Below are 16,691 nucleotides of genomic sequence, written 5' to 3'. Positions count from 1 at the left end.
AATAGGATTTATTTCACAAAAAACTATCATTAGTTTTAAAGCAATTCATTTCACTAGAAACTCCTGAATTTAAACATTTATCCAAACTTTTAAGCATGAACATGGCACCAATGTTGCCCTCAAACTACAGCAGAAGAGGATTCGTGCTAAAGGACCCGAGCAAGCTGTGGGAGGTATGAAGCCTAAGGTGGGAGACAACACAATATGTTAGAATGTACAACTTATTTACTGGCACACAATTTCCAACTCATAATTTCCATGCTTTTAAAGCAATCATGGATTTGCAAAAGCCCCAATGCTTTTTTCAATTGACTTTTTAAAAATGTGGACTATGTTCGCTTTTAAAATTTATACCATGCCTCTCCTTATGGTGGAAGTATTTCCTTGTTACGACTCATTGAAGCTTACAAATTACGAAATAGGAAGATCCCTCCCTGTGATTAGATATGCAGTTTTCACATATAAGATGTAAATGTTAACTTTCCCTGTTTAAAAATTCCATTTGTAAGAAGGAGTTTTTCCACAGTGACTCTCCTACACAGAACAGAGGAAACAGTCCTGATTGCCACTCCTTACAAATTAATCCGAGTGGCTGTTTTCATCTGATTTGTCCTAGATATATCTGGAGCCTAACAAAGAAATCTTTGTCACTGGTTTGAAAAGTTTATGAGAGATATTTGAGCTGCCCTGTGTTAGCTGACCTATTAAAAAAAAAAAGAGCAAGGCAGACATATTCAGTTGAAGTACACAAAACCAAATTCAACACTCGGAGCATACATTCACAAACATTCAGAACAAAGTTATACTGAGGAACAGACAGGCTGGCAAACCCTCGAGGGCTAGTGGTATCGTGAACATGACTCACACAGGAGGCAAGAATCCCAAGTAAAAGGAACCCTTTAAAACATTACCTCCCCTACACTTGCCCTGAGCTACAGAATGCACTAGATAAGTATTTCGACTTTGAAGTCAAGGGATGGAGAGAGAAGAACATAGTATCCATTCTATTTAGTTTTAGAACAGGGGTTGGCAATGTTTATCTTGCTGGATCGGTCCCGCGAAGATCCCTTCGTGGGCTGGATCATGTGCACAGATGCGATTTCCAGTGCTGCGGAAGTGAGTCCCTGTGCTGCGCTGGTTTAGCGCAGTGCGCGAGCGGGCAGCTCAGTTCGGGGGCAGCTCGTGGGCCATTCAAACAACCTCCACTGGCCGCTTCCGGCCCATGGACCTTAGGTTGCTGACCCCCGTTTTAGAAGGACTCCTTAATGCTAATTACAACAATTCAAGAAAAATTTTCGGTGAAGACAAGGGTAACTATTTAGGCATGTCTGCCCCTTCTTCAGGGTATCTGGCTGTGTATGGGTTGGCCCTATGCTACCAAGAATCCTCCCACAATCTCTGAAGCAGGTTTTGCATAATAGAGCCGCCCCCCCCCCACTCCTAGATGGAGGACAGAGGAGCATAAGCCATCAGCACTTATTTCACAGGTACATATGACTGCCATTTCAGATTCAAAGCCAGGAGGAAGCTGGGTTCAACACACGGCCCAAGGTGCCACTGTAAGCACTGTGCTTTATTACCATGTCTGTCTACACCCTCACATACTTTGCAGAAATCTAAGCAAGTTTATACAATCACAGGTCCGGCACCTGGGCTGTAGGAAAAGCAAATGAGTATGGGCAAAACCAGCAGTCAGGGGAAGAGTTAAAGCTTCACTGCTGCAAAATGCACCCTCCGCCCCTCAATCATCCACAGCAGCAGTCAGACTTCAAACAAGAACCACTGGGTTGAGGCAGAACATGTGGTATCCGCCCTCATAAGTCTTTAGGAATGCAGACAAACTCTGTTCTAGTTCTAGGACTCCTCTAGTTTTTATGTAGAATTTACTCAACTAAACGTAGGTGCAAAATATTCATTAAAATGCTTCATGCCAACGCTCCCTTTCTCATTAAGTTTATACAGGGCAGGGCAAGTACATACACACTGGATCTCGTCAGTACCTGTAATAAAGTGTGATTCAGTGTAACCTCCAGCTCTGCAATCTGGTGTGCAAGATCTTCATTATCGCAGTGGATTTCTAAGTCCTCTTCTGGTATCGTTTCCCATCTGCCTTGATGAGCTGCCAAGTTGTGAACCAATTCGTACTGTCCTGGAAGAGCCAAACTAATCCGCGTTTGTCTTCCATGTGTGAAGCGAATTCTACGCCTCTTACAGTTCTCCTCACTGCTAACTTTGGAGGTCGGTAGCAGTCTCTCACCCAAAAGCATGTTGACTAACTGACATTTGGCATTGCAGTTCTGACCAAAGATTAAAAGGCATGGGTGACAGCTTACTGTCAGCTGGAGATACTCCTCTTCACGCCGGGGAAAGGCAATAGAGCTCAGCTGCCCTAAAAAAGGCAAAAAAGAAGTTATTAGCAATTATATTCTGAAGTGACCTATGGAGCTTCAAAAGGATTCTATAGCTCTATGTCAGTACAGAATGAGACATTCCAAACGCTGACTTGAAAAATATTTTTGCACAGGAGTGGGCAGCTAAGACTGAGGGTATCACAAAGAGAACTGATTCCAGGAACTAAGTTTACCTTCTTCCCGCATTCCCAGCCCAGATGACATTTTAGGCAGCAGGGACAGAAGAAGCAATGCAGTTTGTCACCAAGAATCAGAAGCCTTTAATTTGCAACATGGCAGGAAGAAGTTCAGCAAGTATCCATTCCACATACATCCCATATCAATGCAGTACTACGAAATGAAGTTATCAACCCAAGGTTTAAATGAAAAATGATGGCTATTGTGCAAGGTCAGGAAGATATGGTCAATGGCCTGGTATGTCTAAACTTACTAAAGAAAGATGGAAAGATGAAAGGAGGAACATATAATTTGGGGGAAATGATTTCCTTGATTATTAGAAATATAATGTTCAAGATAATGTATATTTGCACTTTTTCTTTCATATATTGTTGAATATGCAATATTACTGCATGGGGTGAGGATGTATTTTGTGTTCTTTGCATAAACACTAGGGTAAATTGTAGGTGGCTCTGTAGTCTAAAGCACTGAGCCTAGGGCTTGCCAGTTGGAAGGTCGGCGGTTCGAATCCCCACGACAGGGTGACCTCCCGTTACTCAGTCCCAGCTCCTGCCAACCTAGCAGTTCGAAAGCACGGCAGGAAGGCTCCCTCAGCCAATAAAGCAAGATGAGTGCCATAACACCAGTCATTCGCAACCGGACTTGACTGTCAGGGGTCCTTTACGTTTTTTTTACCCATAATAACCCAAGTGGTCTACCTTATAATAATCAGAAAACTGTAGAATAAGATATCACAGAAAACCTGCCTAGACCTTATCTCCATTTGTGACACACAAGTAGATGTCTATGAATTCCAGTGTTTACTTGTCCAACACAAACAGCTCACCTTTGTATATCACTGTCTCATTGTACTATGTATACTCCTCAAAGATGCCAAAAAGAATTTTAAAAATCCAGTGGTCTCTTATTTCCATTTTAAAGGGTATTTATGACTGGAGCCTTACACCTTTAAGCACAGCTCCTTTTAGAAAGCTTAAAGTTCTCATATTTTACTACTATTATTTGTTGACCACTTAACTCAGGTGTGGGAAACCTTGGGCTTTCTGAATATTGCTTAACTATAACTCTCATAATCCTCAGCCACTGGGCATGTTTGCTAGGGCTGATGGGAATAGTAGTTGAGCAGTACCTAGTGGCATCAAAGGTTCCCCATGCCTGATTTGACTAATAAATAGTGTCCAATGTGCTTTTTTCCTTCTTTCTCCCTCCTAATCCCTTTTTCTTAACCCTTTAAGACTAAGTTTAAGGGCAAGGTCAGTCTTACCATTAGAACTGATAAAGCTGCTCTGGAAGTATTTTTAGCTGAAGAATGGGATAAAAGTGTTTTCAATATTTAAATTTAAGGAGCAACCCTATGCTCCCTGGGAGTGGCTGAGCAGCCATAGTAGCCTGCAGAACTCTATCTCTGGAGTTCCCTGATGCAGCAAAAGAAAGCTCCACTGCAGTTGCTGAACTACCAACAGTCCATGGGTCTTCGGGATCCTAAGGCCCATTATTACTCCAGTATGCCCCCCCCAACAGGTCCCAAAACTATACCAGCCCTGGAGATAGCATGGTTAATTCCCTCTCATTTCAGTGACGACAGGTGAGTGGGCAGGTAGGTATGGGGAGAAAAGCTAGGAGGGAAAACAGGAAAAGCTGCCATCCCCATCTCCCGTCCTCGTTTCAAGTAGCCAGCAGGGCATAGAAGTGGCAGTAACTCTGTCACAGGTTCAGTAAAGGTGTCCATATTAAAAGCAACTTTATGTTCAGTGCCTTTAAAAGGGTGTTTCACTCATGCTGCACTACATTCTTGACCTAAGCATAATATTTTCCAAAAGGTATTTGGTACAAAAATTATGAAGAACAGAAGAGAACAGCTTGTGTGTTTTATTCCACCCAGCCAACATAGAGCGATTCTGTTCCAAGTCAACTGCCAAACTGCTTCACAGTAGTGTCTTGTATGCACGGCAAGAGAAGTACAGTAGAAAAAATTGTTTAGTGGCAGAAAGAGCCCTGCTGAAAATCATTTAAGACAACAGGGCCCCCAGTCACACCCTCAGCAAGGCAAGATCGTTTTCTGCAAAACCTGAAAAATCAATATTAAAAATGAAGATGAAGTAAGGTACATATAGCTTTAGACCCTGTGAATATTCAGCTGGTATGTGAACTTTTTCTTCTAGACAGGTCATAGCTTCATTTACCTTTTCCCCAGTCTAGGATGGGTACACTAGCCAATTGATCAGACAAATATTGCCAGTTGATTGCTTATTCACCTGTTGAAGGATACCGCAAATGCTTGATCAAGTTCAGAATGCCACTGTGTAGATAGAAGCTTACTTCTTTAAAAAATTGAATTTTTTTTTTTACTATGCCATTCGCTAACAGTGAGAGACATATAAGACGAGAAATTTGATGATGGAGGTGAAAAACTGGTTGAAGGTGACGCAAATGAAATGAACAATTGGCCTGCTGCCTACTTAACATTGAATTCTGGATGTACAAGTTACTTGGTTTATTTTTTATTTTTTTTCTCCCTCTCTCTCTTTTTAAAAGTGTATTAACTGTAGGCTGACCCTAACTTTCCAGGAATAAAGCCAAACTACTATTCAGTGACTTGTTTATATTTATAAAAAACCTTACCTGCAACAATTTTTAAGTAGTACTTCCACTCATTAATCATTATTGTAAAAGAATTTGGTTTTGCACTCAACATGCATATCCAACCACTGACTACTGGAATATTTTTATAATAAAAATATAAAATTCTGGACCATTATTTGACCAATGTTTGCTCAAGTCAAATGCCCAGCTCAACCCTAGTCAGAATTCTATCTTCAGGGTCACAGAATAGGTTCAAGGATATTGGCTGAAAATGCCTGGGCAAACAGAAGCTGCATTGCAGCAAGAAACCTTCTATGCTGCAACATGTAATCCAGTCTGACTACACAGCAAGTATATTTTTGTTGACTGCATGTATAGTCCTGATGCTGCCAATGAATAAGTCTCTAGACAGATGGTTGACTGCCACTAATTAATATCCTTCATGAATATTTTAACTGCCTGTTAAGTATCCATTTCCAGAGGGGCAGCCATGTTAGTCTGTTGCCAGGGGCAGGGGGGAAGGGTCCGGTGGTGCTGCTGTGAGTGACATTATATATTTCTATCTTGCTTTCTCACTCAAGAGCTCGAGATTATGTGTATTATCCTCCCTGCTCTCCCACTTTTATCTTTGCAATAGTATCCACCCTATTCATATAACTGTAATTTATTTTAAAACAGATTTTAATAGTAAATGCATGTGCAAAAATATCAGTTCTTGACAATACATTGTGGGGTGGGGGTGGGGGAGGCAATCCACATACAATGTTCTGGGCCCAGGAAATCCTGTGGGCGTCTCTGCTAAAGATCAACAGCACAGACAGAGAATAGTGATTAAAACTTATATTAATATTTTCATATCCATTGCTAACGTACTAACAGGCTGAATAACTCCAAAGTTACTCAACTGAAGAACTAGCTCAATTCAGCAGTTAAGAAAATGACTTTTTGTTGTGCCCAGCTGTCAACAAACAAGAATTCTTACACTAAAAGGATTAGTTGAAGGAACCATTTTGCATCAGTTGAGAAAACATGTGATCAGCACTTCAAAAGTGTGCAAAGGGTCTGCTTTTCCCAAGAAGAAACTAGGTAACTGATCTCAAAATAACTATATGAGCAGCACAGAGGAATAGTTTACATCACGTTACAACAAGTAGAGCACGTTCACATAAGATAGAGCACTTTGGAAATAAGATCCGATAAGGAAAAAGCCGCCACTGAAGGGGCCTAGTTAGAATATTTCTGAAGTTAAAATATAATGTAGTGATAATGGATCCATGAAGTGGGATCATGGGTCCTGAATGTGAGCCAGCTCCACCTGGAAACTTGGAGAAGAGACTTGCACTCTCTGGGTGCGAGCCAGGCATCGGGTATCCTGCTACCTTGATGGAAACTATCTTGCCACATCTTGGTGATTATCAAAAGGCTGAATGTGTTGTGTGGGTCTGAGGGGGCTCTTTGCATGTCTGATCATATACAAATGCTTCCTGAGACAAACAGCAATTGCTGTCAAGACCAAGAGGTCATTTAGGTAGAGGTCGATCGCTATGCCTTTCAGCCCCATGGCCCCTGCTGAGGGGATTGCAGGAGAAATATCAGTGTGGCTGCAGTTTCTCATACCACCGTGCAGTCATACCACCACTGAGCAAATGGGGATGGGGGAGAGTTGTCTCTGTATTTGGTGCTTCACCCCATTTTACAGTCAACTGAGTCTAAGGTACTACGCTGGTCTCCACTGTCGTCAAGCAGTTCCAATCAGGACTTGTGCATCACTTCTGCCCCAAGCACAAGGTGCACAACTGACCCTGCCTCACTAAGGCCATAGTGAGTCAGAGAAAATGCCAGCTAGCCACTGCTTCCTCTTGACCAGTGTTAGAAGCGCAGATATATAAGCTAGGTGCCAAATGGCTCCTTAAACCTATGTTTCAGTCACCAAAACAGAATGTCAGTTGCCATTTTGGGGCAAGGTGGCTCCAAAGTCTTGCTTTTCAAATGATGGACTGACTGTGATTGATTTTCAGTTAAACATCTGGCTAATTCATATGAAAACTTTGAACTAGGTTAACAACTCTGAAAATTTAAAGAAAAGTCACTTTATCCAGAAACAGTCCACATATATATATTGGCTTATTTCTACCTCTTTTTCTTAATGGTGACACAGACTACCCCTACCCCCAAAGGAGTGCAACATAGAGGTCTAAGATTAAACATGCTCTCTCAAGGAAGGCAGAGTCAAGACTGGTGTAAGGTTGCTTCCTCTTTCAGGATGGCCAACAATAGCAACTGCTTCTTGTTTTGAGACAAGGGTGGTGTGTTTTTACTCTACTGCTGAAAAAAACCAGAGTGCAAATTTTTTCATCATTACAATTGCTTGTCAAATGTGTAAAGTGTCTCTAGTTCAACAGTGCAACTTCACAAGTCCCTTTAATGATTCACCAATATATCCATCAAGAATCAACTTGGCCAGTACTAAGACACTTGCACAAGTATAACCAAATATGCAGAGAATGGGGTAGTGCCTTAATGGTTCACACATCTAGCAATGGATTGTTAGATAACATGGATAGCAAGGTTCAAGTCCTGTCCCTCATTATGCAAAGACTATAGGAAAAAGCTGTTGAAATCAGAGGAAGGTTACACAAACTTGAGAAGAGATGACAGCAAAGAGTTTAGAACAAAAAACTGAAACACCTTTTCAAGAAAGCTAGAGGGAGCTTTTTGTGGGCGGGGGAACTCTACATGATAATTGAAAGGGGTAAAAGAAAATCACAACAAATCCCAGAGGAAAACGTGTGGGTTCTCAATTAGGTTTGCACATTACATGGGCAATGTTTCACAGTTCAGCTCCCAGGAATCATAATCTAGGGTTAAGGTTCAGTTCCTGAGAATAAGTTTATTCAGGGAAAAGAAAACCTTCACTAGTGTGATATTCAAACTTAAGCATTATTTAAATATGTTACTATTAGTATATTGCAACTTCACATACTATTTCTACTCACAACACTTACATAAGTTTCCACTTGAATAAGAACTTTCGGCACAACCTTGTTTTCTTCACCATAGAATTTCACTGCACCAAGGGTGTGGATCATTAAACTTTGCCAAGATTAGAAGTCAAATAGGGGGAAATGGGGTGTATATAGAGCCAAAAGCTGTAGGCTAGCCCTGCAAGCGTTCAACAGGCCACTGCAGACAGCAGATATGGTGGTTATGGGATTTTGTTTGTTTGTTGCCAACACTGACCTTAAGAGAGGATGGCTTACAAACAGCCCTGACCTTTTGGGATAAGGTGGCTTACAAACAAAATGCATAAAGCCACAGAAAGGACTGCATTTTGAGAACAGGCTCTGTACCATTTGGGACTTTGTTAATCAAGACACAGCAGAGCATGTGCATGCTAATTCACAATCCAGGATATTGTCATAGTATACTCCCTATACCACTATCAGACTAGACACCACAGTCTTTGCACCACTAACTCCATCCATATGTCATATGAAAGAAAAGAATTTCAGCACACACTGAACATATATAGATATTCTACTGGCAGAGATGTTCAAGCATGAGAAGAATTCTATTTGATCATTGTTACCAGTTTTGAGTGGATTCTAATATACTGAACTGGTTTTGAGCTTCAAGAGCTCCCAATTACTATTATTAGTTTGGGGCTTAATTTTCTAATTTTGAATCCTTTCCCAGAGGTTTCCTTTGTCCCAAAGCATCTCTGTTTTAGAAACTTCACTTAATTTTATGACTTTACTCCTTTATAAACCCAGCATCTAGATTTTTGCATTGCATTGCCTGAATGTATCTTGATTTAATGTTAAATTTATAAGACAATAAAGCAAGTAATTGCTTTTTAGCTGATTATTTAGATTTAGCCAACTGATAAGATTTTACTCTATTTACATTTGTAGAACCTCACTGAAGGAGGCATTGGTACATTTTGAGAAAACATAAGAAAACAAAATTTACAGTCTAACCAAAGATTATGTTTCTTTTAGAAATCAGTGCCATCTGAGTATGACATTTCCTTATAATACATTAAGACGAGTTATAAAAATAACTAAACATGAGATCTGTACTGTTTGTTTGTTATTAGTGTTTATTTTGTTGAAAACCCAGTGAAAGCTCCATAGAGACCAGCCTGGATTGGTGAAGATCCAGCTAAGCCTTCTTGTACTTTCCTCCTAAAGCAAGAACCAATAGTTATAATAACTGAAAGCAAATTATGTAAAAATATTTTTTATCTATGCATCCTACATGGCAGCAGTTTCTATAAGTATCCCAAATCAAGTCATTGTTCATCTGCTCCACCATTTACTCTGGGGCTATGTTTAAAGATTAATCACACTGATAATTAAACATTGCAAACCTGGTCCTTTTCATGTTATGAATCACCCAAATGCTGCGCCTGGTTTTCCAAATCAAATACCATAAGAACAGCTCCCTGATAAGATTTACCGGTACCATGTAAATAATGTGTGAAACTATCATTTGCCTATCTTGTAACATGAACACATGACTTAGTTTCCAATCACGTGCATAATTTTTATGCAGAGTTATGTATATGCTTTCTCACCAAAGTCAAGCAAGAAGAAATGTATTCTATGAAGCCATCCTCTGTAACTTGGTTCAGACAATCCACTAAAGAAACAACCTTTGGGCTTATGTGTTCCCCCACCCCCAAAAAATCCCACAGCAATTATCTTCCAAGGTCTCTGGTTACAACAGAATCAGATAAGTACTGTTTGTCCATATCCTATATAAATCACCATCTCAAAACACAACATGGCAAGGAGGGAGTGTCTTAAGCCCATGCCTTGTTCCTGTTTTGTTCAGAAAGCGCTGAAGTTTATGAGGCAGGAATTTTTCTTGTGCTTTATTTTTCCACAGAATATTGTCTGTTTCATGCATTCATTAGAACACTGAACGTATGCTAACTGCAATACTGGAGTTTTTGCCAATTGGAGGCAGGCAAATGTTTTCTACATCTTTAAAAAGGCAGGTGGGAGGAAGAGGACCCATGCAACTACCAAGCGGTCATAAATACCAGGAAAGGTATTAGAACAAATAGTAATTAAACAGCCACTATTTGAGTAGTACTTAGAAAAGCATACTGTGATTACTAAGAGCCAGCATAGGTTTCTGAAAAAGAAGTCATGCCACACAAATCTTATTTCTTTTCTTTTCTTTTCTTTTTATAGTTACAAGCTTGGTGTATCAGAGGAATACTGTGGATGGAGCATATCTTGCTTTCATTAAGGCTTTTGACAAAGTCCCCCATGACAGTCATGTGGAGAAGCTGGTAAACTGTGGGCTAGATGATGTTACTGTTAGGTGAATTTGTAGCTGATTGACTGACCGAACCCAAAGAGTGCTCACCAATGGTTTCTCATCATCCTGGAGAAAAGTGACAAGTGGGATGCCACAGGGTTCTGTCCTGGGTTCAGTGTTATTCAACATCTTTATAAATGACTTGGATGAAGGAACAGATAGGATGCTAAGCAAACATGCAGACGACAACAGACTAGGAGGGGTAGCTAATACCTCAGAAGATGGAATCAGGATTCTATATTACCTTGAAGTTCAGTAGGGACAATACTTAGGCAGGAAGAACTAGCTGCACAAAAATAAGATGGGGAACACCTGGTTTGCCAGTAGTACATGTGAAAAGGATCTAGGGGTCTTAGTAGACCACAAGCTTAACGTGAGTCAGCAGTGTGAGGCAGCAGCAGCAGCAAAAAAAGGGGGGGTGCTATTATAGACTGTATCAACAGAAGTATAGTGTCCAGATCAAGGGAACTAATAGTGTCACTCTTCTGTCTTTGTCAGACCAGTACTGTGTCCAGTTCTGGTGTGCAGAGGAGAGCAACCAAAGAGATAAAATGTCTGGAAACCAAGACTTATGAGTAACAGTTGAGGGAGTTGGATCTGTTTAGCCTGGAGAAGAAAAGGCTGAGGGGTGATATACCAGCCATCTTCAGCTATCCAGAGGACTGTCATATGGAAGTTGGAGCAAACTTGTTTTCTGCTGCTCCAGAGAGTAAGACCTGAACCAATTTCAATTCAATTTCAAGTTCCAAGAAAGGAGATTCTGACTAAACATCTGAAAGAACCTCATGACAGTAAGAGCTGTTAGACAGTGGATCAGAGGAAGGTTTTTAAACAGATGCTGGATGGCCATCTGTCATGGATGCTTCAGTTGTGGTTCCTACATTGCATGGGGCTGGACTAGATGTGTGAACTTGCATATATCTGAGAGTTTGATTACAGTTGCTCCAAAAATAAAAAAGTGTTTCAATAACAGAAACAATTGCCATCATGTATCACAGTGCAGTTCTGATTCATGCTATTCTGCTGCATAATTGCCGGTGCCCAGAAACCATAGCATGGTAGAAATCCGAAAGTATAAAACAGCCCTAATGCTTCTTAACAACTGCAAAACCAGAAGGAACCAAGGCATAAGTAGACACCTACATTTCCATTACTATGTATCTTTGTATTATTTATCTTTGTAAATAAAACATTTCAGGTATTATATCAGTATCAGTCAAAACTTGCCAACTATAATATATCCAAAGACATACACAAAAAAACAAGTTTTTTTTAAGGGTTGCCATACATCCGGACATATCCAGAATACTGTAGCTGCAACCAGTGTCTGGGCGGGAAAATCTAGACGTATGGCAGTCAACGTCAGTGTCGTCTTTGCTGATTTTCCTCAGAAAAAGCTCAAAAATGTCTAATTTCTTTGCATCCCTATTTAATTGGCACATCAACAGCTGGTTTACTCACAAGTGTAAATAGGACTGCAACTTAAAGCTTCTGCCAACTCCTTCTGATCTAATATTTTTTAAAAGCACTTTGTACAAAACTTCCCAATGAAAGAGTGGGGAAATGTACCTAGAAAGTTAAAGCTGTAGGGCAGAATCAGAAAGCAGAAAACATCTGATTGTTTTGACAAACACATTTAAAAACGTCTCTATAAGAAGAATCCCATTTCAACTAGGTGCAGATTTATTACAAGTTCAGGGCCAACAGCCTGTGTAGCAAGCCACTTGTTTCCTGAAGAGGCAGGTCATGCATTCCAATCACACATCCATTCGGATCCTCATTCCAATTTTTGTCTTATTTTATTCATTCTCAGAACCAGTTTTGATTCCGTTACTCATTTACAAACCTCTAGTGTCCATCCAGATCATTCCGTCCAATCACATCTATGGCATTTCTAGTTCACTGCTACTTCATTCAGCATATTTCAATGCAGTCCAACCTCAGAACATTTGTTTCCTTCCATCTCAAGGAGCATTTCTTCTCATTCACCAACAGAGACCAGAATCACAGTATTTCAGAGTACAGTGAAGAAGTTGGGGCAACAAGCTACACCAGCATGCATACTGAGAAATTAAAATACTAATAATAAACATCAAGCTATTGCTTAGACATACAGGAGGCTGCTGACCACAATGACTCACGCTCCAATAAACCTGCCTCAGAAGCAACTTCTCTCTGCTATCCATCCTGGGGTTTGTTTGGTGGGGGGGACGGGACTATATTAGTTTGTAGCTTACCATACATAAAATTCTTACATTTTAGTAGAGTATAGGCAGAGCCTAACACAAGAGAGCACTTAAAGCAGTCACTGATGGTAATCTTCAATCCAAAAGGCATATATGGGGGTGGCAACAGTGCCATACCAAATTCTTATTCAAAGCCAAGATGCCAAACACTTAAAGGGCAGCCAATGTCATTTGTTTGTGCATAGCAGAATTCTTCTTGGGTTCTGGGCAGCTTCAAACAGCAGCCACCTGTCAACTACTAGTTCCTTCAACCTTCAAGGATTCCTATAATTACTCCTGAATAATCACCTTTTTTTCTCGGCTACCTCCCTCTTCATCTTGGCTACCTAAAGGCCTCTCAATTGCCTTTTTCCACTCCCTCTGGAAAAGCCAGGATCCCCTCCACATACCTTGCAGTCACCCACAGACATGGATGCCAGATACAGAGCCATGAGCATAGCATGTGGTCACAGATTATAGGACTTGCAGTCCAGCAACATCTGGGCAGCCATAGTTCTCCAGCTCTGCCCCAGCAGGCCTCTCCCTGCTGTCAATCTTCTGTTAATCCACACCATACATTTTAAGCAGTCTTATACCACTTTAACTGCCCCCCATTAAGTGATCCTGAGAACAGTGGTTTGTTAAGGGTTCTTTGAGGAAATGGTAGTTCTGTGAGTGGTAAATTACAATTTCCAGTATTCTTTTTTGGGGGGTAGGGGGAGAGCCATGATAGCTAAAGTGGTATAAATGTGCTTTAGCTGTATGGTGCAGATGTGGCCTTACCTGGGGGGATAGGGAGAGCAACAACTGTACAGTCCTAACCATGTGTACTCCAAAGCAAGTCCTACGGAATTTAACGGAGCTTTCTCCCAACCCTGCAGCTCTAGCACCTTGGCGAACTCAGCCAGAGTTACTCGCGAGTGCAGATGCACAAGACCAGACTGCAAGGGCTCCCCAAGAGGAGGGAATTCCACCCACTGAGTGCCATCCCCACACTGCTTCAGTGATGGAAGAAGCCACACCGGTTGGAGTTTCCCTTGATGCATTTTTTTTAAAAGGTAGAGGAATATCCCTGAGATTTGGGCAGAGACCCAACACAAAATGCGGAAGCTCCTCCTCCCTCCGCGCCGACCCGCCCGGTTCCCCCGATACGCCCCCCCCATCTCCTCTCCCGAGCTCCTTACCGGCCTGCAGCGAGGGACCCTCACCAACAGGGGCACAGATATCGGGGGAGGGCTGCTCCTGCTGAGGCCGCAGCTCCTCCCCGGCCGGCCCAGGGGTGGCGGCGGCGGCAGCAGAGGCAGCGCCGGGGCCCTGGGAGTACTTGATGTCGCGGAAGAACTTCTTCGTCTCGCGCAGGTTGTGCTGCAGCCGCGCCAGGTGCCGGTTGTAATGGCCGAAGGTGCGGCACAGCTCGCGGCTCAACCCGCCGCCGCCGCCGCCGGAGCCCCGGGTCGAGGGGCCTCCCGTTCCCCCCGACATCTCGCCCGCGGCGGCGTCCGCCTCAGAGCTCTCCCCCCACCACGGCGGCGACTCGGGGGATGCCAGGCTGTTCTGGCGCCGCCTGGGCCACGGGCTCGGCCTCCTCCTCTGCCAGCAGCGTCGCACCGAGCCGCACTGCGCACGGAACGGAACCTTTATCCGGGCGCTCTGGCGGGGAGGTGGCGGCGGCGGCGGCCGGGGGCGGACCCCATTCCACGCGCTGCCTCGCCTTGCACTGTGGGGGATGTAGTCGCCGCTTCCCTCTTGTTGCAGCGTAGCGGAACTGCACCCTCTTGGAGGGCGGGTGAGGGCCTTTCCGAAAGGCACTCTGGGATTTGTAGTCTTCTACCGGGAGACTCCCCACTTCAGTTTACAAGTCAAAGGATCAGTGCCGGATTTACGTATAAGCTAAACAAGTTACAATATAGTTCAGGCCCCACTCTCCGGGGCGGGGGGGAGGGGAATCTGGATGTACATTTCCAAAATATAAGATCAATAACAAATAAAATAAAACCTGCATACAGCAACAGCGCCAAATGGCTTTAGATACCTATTAGGTCCATAAATTACCATATATTCAACACAAAAAAGGGACAATTTGTTGACAAAGGACAGCTGGACATATAAAGGGCCCCATTACCTTCAGTAGCTTAGGGCCCCATCAAACCTAAATCCACCCCGGACGGTGGGCTTGCAGGGTTGGCAATGCCTCCAGTTAAATGCAAATGGCATATATGGGGGGGGGGGCACGACGACACTGAATAGGAATGTTGAAAAAGTAACGTTTGAAGCCATAAGATACTGCTTTGGGGTGGTTTTAGAAACACTTCGCTTGTCACAGTAAATGCTAAAAAAACAAACCTACTGTTATGTACTGAGTTGAATAGGATCCAAACTGCAGCAGTCTGATTGGTCCTAGAACAATAGGATCCAAATTGCAGCAGTCTGATTGGTCCTAGAGCAATGCAGCAGTATGATTGGTTGTCAGGAACCACCCAATCATGCTCCAGATATAAGTGAATCCACAACCTGATTGGCTTACAGTAGAATTCCAGAATTAGCCAATCATGTGCAGCCCATTGTGTAAATAATGTATATAAAGCAGATACTTTGAGGGGACATCCATTCATTCCTCCTCACCACTATGAGCTGAATAAAGAGCATGAAATCACTTTGCAACTCTGGGTATATTTCACCTACAATCTAAGACCAGAGGTCAGCAAACTTTTTCAGCAGGGGACCAGTGCACTGTCTCTCAGACCTTGTGGGGGGGGGACTATATTTTTTGGGAAAAGAATGAACAAATTCCTATGCCCCACAAATAACCCAGAGATGCATTTTAAATAAAAGGACACATTCCACTCATGTAAAAGCACACAGATTCCTGAACCGTCTGTGGGCCGGATTTAGGAGGCAATTGGGCCAGATCCGGCCCCTGGGCCTTAGTTTGCCTACCCATGATCAAAGAAATTTGCCTCCATGAGGAGAACAAACCTTTCCGTGCAGAGCAAAGCTAACCATAATTGCTTGAAAGTATATCCTACTGAATTCAAAAGAGTTTACGCCCAGGTATGCGATATTAGGATTGCAGCAGTAACCTCCTTCCCTTTAGAGTTGCTCCTAGAAAGAGAAACAAGGCATCTTGTGACATCTTGAAGAATAACATATTTGTTGTGATATGAGCTTTTGTGGGCTCTTTCATCTTTTGCTGCAACAGACTTAATACGCCTTGTCTTCTGAAGTTGTCATTGTAAGGATGAGCCCATTTATATTGAGACCCTACCTGCCCATGGATGGGGCGCAGGTGGTGCTGTGGGTTAAACCACAGAGCCTAGGACTTGCCAATGAAAAGGTTGGCGGTTCGAATCCCCGTGACGGGGTGAGCTCCCGTTGCTCGGTCCCAGCTCCTGCCCACCTATCAGTTCGAAAGCACGTCAAAGTGCAAGTAGATAAATAGCATTTCCGTGCACTGCTCTGGTTCGCCAGAAGTGGCTTAGTCATGCTGGCCACATGAACCAGAAGCTGTACGCCGGCTCCCTCGGCCAATAAAGCGAGATGAGCGCCGCAACCCCAGAGTTGGTCACGACTGGACCTAATGGTCAGGGGTCCCTTTACCTCACCTGCCCATGGACTCTCTCGCCCGAGTGGTGCATGCTCTGGTTATCTCCCGCTTGGACTACTGCAATGCGCTCTATGTCACCTTTGAAGGTAACTCGGAAAATACAACTAATCCAGAATGTGGCAGCTAGGCTGGTGACCGGGATCAGCCGCCAAAACCATATAATACCGGTCCTGAAAGACCTACATTGGCTCCCAATACATTTCTAAACACAATTCAAAGTGTTGGTGCTGACCTTTAAAACCCTAAATAGCCCATACCTGAAGGAGCATCTCCACTCCCATTGTTCTCACTGAGATCCAGCACCGAGGACTGACCCCTGCCCAAACACATAACAATACTAACCTTCATTTAATGTGG

General features: G+C 42.9%; 1 protein-coding gene and 1 long non-coding RNA gene across 3 annotated transcripts in view; one reads left to right on the top strand and one right to left on the bottom strand.

Annotated features, from left to right (window-relative positions):
- LOC307218156 overlaps window positions 1–10,223 on the top strand; it is a 40,834-nt gene extending 30,611 nt beyond the window's left edge. Inside the window, exon 3 of one of the 2 annotated variants that reach the window (XR_013839832.1) lies at window positions 10,065–10,223. This is a non-coding gene — a long non-coding RNA (uncharacterized lncRNA). Of the gene's footprint in view, window positions 1–1,509; window positions 1,995–10,064 lie in introns of those variants that run through there. The other variant, XR_013839833.1, reaches the window with a different exon arrangement.
- DSTYK (dual serine/threonine and tyrosine protein kinase) overlaps window positions 1–14,372 on the bottom strand; it is a 38,325-nt gene extending 23,953 nt beyond the window's left edge. Inside the window, exons 1-2 of the mRNA XM_079979058.1 lie at window positions 13,915–14,372; window positions 2,001–2,389 (exon numbers count right to left, since the gene is read on the bottom strand). Of these exons, the coding sequence (XP_079835184.1) occupies window positions 2,001–2,389; window positions 13,915–14,212 (687 nt within the window). The 5' untranslated portion in view covers window positions 14,213–14,372. The remainder of the gene's footprint in view (window positions 1–2,000; window positions 2,390–13,914) is intronic.
- Window positions 14,373–16,691: the final 2,319 nt, after the last annotated feature.

The sequence above is a fragment of the Podarcis cretensis genome (genome assembly GCF_951804945.1).
Source record: "Podarcis cretensis genome assembly, chromosome: 6".
Taxonomy (NCBI): domain Eukaryota; kingdom Metazoa; phylum Chordata; class Lepidosauria; order Squamata; family Lacertidae; genus Podarcis; species Podarcis cretensis.
The sequence above is the reverse complement of the archived record's forward strand: the minus strand, read 5'-3'. Positions and strand labels throughout refer to the sequence as shown.